The sequence below is a fragment of the Corvus brachyrhynchos genome, unplaced genomic scaffold (genome assembly GCF_000691975.1).
Source record: "Corvus brachyrhynchos isolate BGI_N302 unplaced genomic scaffold, ASM69197v1 scaffold307, whole genome shotgun sequence".
NCBI lineage: Eukaryota > Metazoa > Chordata > Aves > Passeriformes > Corvidae > Corvus > Corvus brachyrhynchos.
The window spans coordinates 4,079,752-4,087,437 of NW_008239288.1; the positions used below are offsets into that span (position 1 = coordinate 4,079,752).

The 7,686-nt window shown below is 44.4% G+C and overlaps 1 protein-coding gene across 3 annotated transcripts in view; it reads left to right on the forward strand.

Moving 5' to 3' along the window:
• SFMBT2 (Scm-like with four mbt domains 2) overlaps positions 1-7,686 on the forward strand; it is a 103,884-nt gene that overhangs the window by 6,525 nt on the left and 89,673 nt on the right. For all 3 annotated transcript variants that reach the window (XM_017740393.1, XM_008638391.2, XM_017740392.1), the window contains exon 2: positions 6,536-6,696. In XM_017740393.1, coding sequence (XP_017595882.1) covers positions 6,591-6,696 — 106 coding nt within the window. In that variant the 5' untranslated portion in view covers positions 6,536-6,590. The remainder of the gene's footprint in view (positions 1-6,535; positions 6,697-7,686) is intronic.

Genomic DNA, 7,686 nt, shown 5'->3' on the forward strand with positions numbered 1-7,686 from the left:
GCTGGGTGACTTCTGTAGCTGGGCTGATTGGTCACACTCAGGGGGTCTGACTGATTAATTTGGTCCATGTGGCTGGTGTTTCGAGGTGATACATCAGGTGACAGGGGTTGGAACTCAGTGATCCTTAAGGTCCCTCCCAGCCCACACCACTCTGTTCTGTGGTTTTACCTAAGGAGATGAGATGTCTCAGGATGATAAAGCAGCTCTGTGTCTTCAAGTTACCCCTCTCAAAGGCTTCCTAGTTTCCGCTCTGTTTCAAACACAGAGGTGGAAGAAGACAGAGTGTTGCACATGGTTGTTGCTGTGTTTGTTCCTTGGAGTTCCTTTTCCTTTTATAAAGGGCCCCAATCTTCTTCATAGCCCTGGCTCAGGTGAGAGCTTTAGAAGATGCCCAATCTTAAATATGCCATATTTCCAAGTAGTTGGTGTATGTTGGGTGCTTAGCATGGGTAGAAGTGCTTTACCAAAATGGGAAATTGTGGAAATTGCCTGTGGAGTCGTGGAGAAGGTGACAGAACAGCTGGAAACAGGAAATGTTAGTATGTGGTGAGCTCCTTCTCCTTGGCACATGTGCTTCATGGGATGCTGAGCGTGGGGATGTCCAGGGTTCACAGGGGTGATGGCAGGCATAGAGGTGGGGCAGCAATACCTCCTTGCCCTTGCTTGTAAAACATCCAGCTCATTCAGAAAGAAAACTTAATCAGAAAGTGCTTAAATTTTTGAGGTTTGATCTAGTCTTCAGAGAAGTTTGTGGCAGGTTTTGGCTTGGAAGTCCATCTCTGGGGTCCTTAGGTTTTATTTACACACAGGACAGCTAAGAGGGGGATCTGTACCCAAGCCTGGGTGTCTGCCTGTTATCTGTCTTTTTTTTTCTTACTACTGCAGGGCTTTTTGCTGTAAACAAGTTAAGAGTCTCTAGTTAGATTTATTTTACTTCCTGTTATCTTATCTTACTACCATTTATCTCAGTGTGTATCCTGGACTCGGGAGCATGCCAGCTAGGGAGGATGAGAAAATTGCTTTGTGAGACAGGTTTGTCTCTGTTGGCATCAAAAGTGTGAAGCTTTTGGCACCAGTGCAAGAAGAGAGGAGAGCAAGGACCAGCTGAGTTACAGGGACTGCTACCACCTTGCATAATCCCTTCTCTGCCATGTGCTTTCAGAGAAGTTTGGTTCCTGTCCTTCTCTGACTTTGAGGTGGACAATCCAGGCCTTCCCTACTCTGGTGGTTCCCTAGTTTCCTGTTCTTGCATGTTTTCCCTCCAGACTGACTCATTTATTTTCTGCTGCTGCTCAAATGTTGACTTCAAGAGCAGAAAGATGAGCCCTGTTGAGTGGCTGGAAGGGGCCTTGTACAGACCATCCCATACCCCAGGGCAGGATTAACTCTACCAAGATCACTTTCTGGACAGATCAGCATCCTGACTCCTCCAAAAAGTCCTTTCCACAGTGTATCCCACTTCTTCACCAGATTCATTGTAAGTGATTTCTTCTCCTGCCCAAATCAAATGTCCCCTCCCTGCAGTTTAAACCAAACTGCCTTCTTTGATCCACCAAGAACATGGAAAACACATTATATTCTTTCCCCATTCAGCTGTTTTTTATGTATTTGAATATTGTGAAGATTCCTGGTTCTCTAGAGTACATGGTATTTGTTTCTTCCACCCTAGAGTACAACACAGAGCTGTTCAAAGCAGTAAATTTTCCCTTATTAAAATCCTATGGGGTCTTCAATATGAAAGAGAAATTGTCACTTGATATAAGTGAAAACATTTGGTGAGGGAAGCTCTCAAATAAATAATAAAAAACCCCTCACAGGAATTTGGAATAAAAGGTTCTTAAAAGGTTTCCAACTTGTACTTTGTCTGAGAGGAGAGACAGGCCCTTTTTCTAGGAGGTAAAACTGTGCCTTGATGTGTTCAGTAGCCCTTTTGAGTGAGCTTGCACTGCATTGTGCGGATGCTCAGGGATGTAAAAGTTGTGGAAGGCTGCCACTAGCAGTGCATCCTGGATCATGTCCCACAGGGATGAGTCCCCCTTCATCCTGATCCACGAGCAGCACCAGTACCACATGGCATTTGAGCATCTCCCTTCACCTTGTCTAGTGGAAGGTCTCCCTACCCGTGGCAGGGGGGTTGGAACCAGATTATCTTTATGGCCCAACCCAAACCATTCTATGACTCTGATTTAGCTTGTCTGCTGGGGAATTTGGATATTTAAAATCTTAACAGGTGCTGTGCAAGAACAGGAACCCCCTGAGGGCTGTTCATCTCATCTGAATTTCAGGTGTCTGACTTGGACCACTTAAGTCATCCTTTGGGCACAATTTTTCTTGGCTTGGTTTAGGCCAGATACTTGGAAAAGGTTCTTCACCCAGAGGGTGGTTGGGCACTGGAACAGCTCCCCAGGGAAGTGGCCGCAGCACTGAGCCTGACAGAGTTCAAGAAATGTTTGGACAACACTCCCAGACACATGGTGGGATTCTTGGGGTTGTCTTGTGTAGGGCCAGGAGTTGGACTTCGATGATTCTGGTGGGTCCTTTCCAGCTCAGGATGTTGTGTGATCCTCTGACCTTGCAGCCCTGCTGCCACTCTCAAGTGTCACTGCGCTGAGAGGTGGGAGCATCTCCAGTCAACGTCTCTTGCTGGATTTTGGAGGGGCCAAAATCAGTCCCAGTTCACTGGGAAAGCAGTGGAATTTATTTCTCCACTTAGCATTACATGGGCACACCTGATTCACCATTCAGGCAAGAGGTTTCAAGGATGTACGGTCTTCTTTGTCCTTCTTGTGTCAATCCGAATTAACCAAGTGTGTATTTGAGGGAGAAAGTAAATTTTTCAGGGGTACCTTTAAGCAAGAGCCCCAGGGTGCTGGATTTGTGTGTGGGTAAGGGACCTCTCCCTACAGGGAATTACTCCAAAGGGAGAAAACCCAGGATTGAGTTGACAGGAGAAATGTAAAATGGTGTGAGGAAGCCAGTGCTGGTGCTTGTACAAGGAGCCAATATTGATACAGATGACAAGGCTGGAGATAAAGGCAGGGCTGAGACTGACAGCCGTGGGAAGAAGGAAATAAAAGAGATTCTTTATTGTATTGCCTGGCTTTTCCTGCCTGTGAGTTAAGAGCCTGGATCTGAACTAAATACCAAGGGAATGGGAACTGCGTGGGGGGAAGAATCGGATCAGGCTGAACCACCACTGTGCAGAAACAATGAGCAAGGGATCTGAAACCAGGGAATTTCCCCCCTCCCTGCTCTCTCAAATGCATTTCATAGAATTTTCCTTTGTGCTCCTGCCTGGTGTAATGTCACCTCGAGCCTCTTTTGGTGCTGTTTCCCATCACCTTGTTCCCGGGCTGGCTGTGTGGCTTTTGTGGTCCTTGATTCGGTTTCCAGTGGATTTCCACTGGCAGAGGAATTGGAGTACAGTGGTGTGTGCTGCTTGTGTAATGTTGATGATTGCAGGCCAGCCAGCGTGCTACTGTTAACAATATGGCTGGGGACTCTGTTTGAAGTGTTAATTAGCAGCAATTAATAAGAAGTGAAAAATTAATACCCTGTGTCAGCTTTCTTTGCTAGTTAGTTATATCAACACTAAAGCTCAGAGCTGTTTTGAAGCTGGTGTTTGCGTGAGAGTTTGGTCTTGTTGTCATGTGGTATTGGGAGAATACTGAAGTGCTCTCCTACCCTAATTTGTAAACTAGTTATTCCCAAAGTAAGCCAAGTAATGGCCTCTAATAGATCCAGTTTCCTTGGCATGTGGGTGCTCTCGACATGACATTTGAAAACCAATAAGTTGCCCATAGCTTAAGCAAAAAATACATTAAAATAGAGTTTAAAATAGAGTTTAAAAACCCAAACATGTTGATGATGTTGCTGAATGTGCCTCAGAGGTTCTGTATTTCCCCCCTCTTTACTAAAGTGGGCTCCAACCCAGTCCCAGATGGGGCCACTGAGGATGGGTTCCAGTTGTGTTGCAGACACCTTGGGCAGGTTCCTGCTGGTTTGCCCATCCATTTTCCATTTCTGATGGGAAATTCCATGATCCAGGGGTTTGAGTCCCTCATAGGTCTGGTGGCAGATTTGAGGCTTGGCTGTGTAAAAAAAAAAAAAGGCAAGTACTGTTGTTGTCTGGTAGGGCACCTTCAGCTTTTTATCAGCTCATAACTTTGTTTTATCAGCATCATAGAGGCATCACGAGATTTAACTACAATACCAAGAGGGTTATGTTCCTTCTTGGTATATATATTGTTACCCGTGAGCTCTCTTTAAGATGGTGGATTTGTTGTGTTTAAATTGATCTCTCTGTTTCTCTCTGTTCTTTGAATTTTTTTGGTAGACCTGGGTTACCTTCCATCCTTGTCTGGTCCCAGGCAAAAATGAAAACAGCCATGTCCACCCAAGGTTTATCTTCAGCTGGCATCTCCCCTCCTCTCACATTTAACAAGCCTGATGTAAAATCCTGATACTTAACTAATTTATTATTAATGATATTTATGGAAGTGTTCTCTACCAAAGGAGAAGTGGGGTTTTTTTGGCTTTCAGTAAACTGACTGCTTCTAGTTTCATGGTTAATTGAAACTTAATATACACTGGGGATGAGTGATGTGTATGTTCTGAGGTTAGCTGCACTCAGAACACTCGGAGTCTATAATACACTTAATTCATTAGCAAGTCTCATGTCAACAAAAAATAAAGATGAAGTGCTGTAGTGGCAGTGGGAAAAGGGTCGTATTTATGGATAACTGAAAGTTCAAAGAGCATTTTGTGAAGAGACCAACAACCATATTGCTCTGAGCTGGTTTATGATCTTCCTTTTTAAAAATACTTTTTTATCTTTCATTAGCAGGTTCCTTTGGGGTGGGGAACATGAATTTCTAACTTTGCCTGAACAGCCTTCAGTGGGGGGTCGAGTCAGCTGCCTTGGTAATTTGCTTCCACCAGTGATTTTTCTGTGAAACACCCGTGGTTTTTGCAGGGTTTAATTGCAGCTGTGATTGCTCCCTCAGACAGTCCCACTGTGGTCCAGTTAATGGATATCAAACACTTGACATGCTCCTCGTCTTTTTCGCTTCTGCTATAACTGCTCACACACGTCTGTTTCTTCTTTTAAATTGCCATTGTAGCTGCCTTAAAAACTGGGAGTGAGAAATCCATGACAGAACACTCTCCTCCTTTCTATTTTATAACCATCATATCTAGTCTTCTAGAATATGCCTCCAGAGTAGTAAAAGTTGAAAAAAATCCCATATATTTTTACAGTCTTATTACACCCTGCTTTGCCTGGCTTCTGGCAGTAAACTTCTTTCCTACTTTTAGTCACACATTTTGCAGAGCATTTGGCATGGGTGCTGCCAGCACAGTCCTCTCTGTCCTGCAGGATTTGAAGGCTCCTCTAACAAGCAGGACCAGTCCTCCCCATAAGATATTCTGGACACACACCTTCCCTACTGCCTGTCTTTGCTTTAGCATATCTTGTGTGAATAGCTGGTTCCCTCTGTGCCCATAACCCCAGCTCTTGGTTTCTCTTTTTCAGTCATCCTTTGACATCTCGTTATTCATCAGCATCTCAGAGTTTTACTGAAAAGCTCACTTTGGAGTTCTTTTTAATCTACTCCTAAAGGTGTATCTCGGGGTATTGCTTGTCTGGTGGCTTACTGGGGCTGGAAATGCAGTTCTCATTTAGTCTGGTGTCTGATGCAAAATCTGGCCAGCCTGGATGCCCTTTCTCATATAATTTTTAATTTCTGTGTGTTTTTATTCCACTTTGAATTTACTATGGTCATTCCTTCTAGAAGAATCTCCTCTGCTAACGTAACCCAATTTAAAATGAGTTAGTATTTGCTGCTCTGCATGTTAAAACTGGTAGTTATCTTAGGTCAGTCTGCATTCAATAAACAGTTGCAGCTAGCACTATTTCATGAGGGTATCTGCATTTTGCATGCTCAGTTTTATTTTTTAGAGTTACTTCAGTCTCTCTCTCTCTCATGAGTATTTTTGCTTCAGTGTTTCCTCTGTTTCATTATCCCAAATCTCCCCATTTGGAAGTTTGAATATTTATGGAGTGAGATACCTCACACAGTGTTAGCCATCAAAAAGCTGGAAATCAAGGGCTGAAATGGGTGGAAGATGGTGGAGATGGTTCTTGCCTTTTTTTATTTGTTTGTTTTTTTACCATGGGTTGTGCTGCCTTGTGGGCTGATCCTTCTCTCTCCGTTGGTGGCATTGGGAGCTGGAGGGAACTTGGAGATGTGAAGCCTCTGAATACTGCTTATTTCATTATTGTTGCTGTTGATATTATTGCCACTATGGTCCTTTTTTGTGGTTTTCATCCACCCCCAGCTTCAGCTTGGAGACAAGAGCAGGATGGAAGGGTCACCATCAGAGAGTCATGGAATTTTTTGGTCTGGAAAAGGCATTTAAGATCTTTTATTCCAACTGCATCCAGATGGGATGACATGAGTACCGTTGGGAAAGGCTGAGGGAATGGGTTGGTGTAAAATAAATCACTCATTGCTTTTTTTTATTTTTCCTTTAGCTTGTCCTCCTTGCTGCAAGATGAATTAGGAAGGCAAAGCCTCTTCCTCTGAGCCATGGAGACAAGGGCATCCTTCATTGCCAGCATGAGAGAGACCCAGCACCTCTCCCCAGAGCAGGATCCCAGCCCAGCCAACGGCGATGGGGAGCAGTTTGATTCAGGTGAGCTCCCCCTGCCCTCCACGAGTCCTTGTCACTGCTGCAGCTCATCACAGGTAGAGGTGGGGACAGCCATGCTGCCAGGGAGGCGTTGGGAATGGTTGTACAGCTCCAAACCCTTTTACAGTCTTAGGGATTCGACTGCGTCCTGCGATTGGTGGGAAACAGGAGCTTTTCTTCTTCGGGGTCTCTTTGACAATATGTATCAGCTATTCAAAATTTAAACAAAAAGCCATGGAAAACTTTTCTCAAGGCATCATATTGTGTTCTCCCAGCTTCCCCACCATTTTTTATTACGTTGAAGTTTTGTGGTTAAGAGAGACGAAACAACCATTCAGAAATTACAGCATTTCTCTTCTGTTTTGATCTTCCCCCTCATTTCCTTCACTATTTTTCAGTGCTTCAGGTGAGGGGGCTTCACGAAAACTGGACCAGCCAGAGGAGAGCTGGTCACATGTTGTCCTTGTGCTCATGACTGGATGCTTTGTAGTGTTCTGGGAGGGGCTCCTGAAGCTGAGGATTTGCTGTGCTAAATTTGTTCATTCCGTGATAGATACAGAAAAGTGGATGCTACATTCTGATGATTTCTGATGGAATTAGGTGCTTTAACTTCCCATATCCAGCCTTAACAGGAGGAGACCATGTCATATGATGAAAAAGTACAGTCTGGCTAGACCTAACCTACTTTCTTTCTGATGCCAAGCTTTTCCCTGCTTCTCCCTCAGCATGACAGACATTTGGTCACCCAGCCTTCAGTTTCTGCACTTCTTGTAGCAGCTCAGTGATTTTCCTGTTTCCTTGGACACCAGGTCCTTGGATTTCCAGCGTGGACACGTCCAGGGTGATAAAGTCACCCTGGATCTGTTTTAATCTGTGGAACAGAGATGGGAGCCTCTAAGATGAGGTTCAATTGGCCACCCATAGACCTTTTTTTGGGAATGAGAAGAAACTGGCCTGCAATGCCTAAATTTCTGTGAGGATAAGGATTTTGAT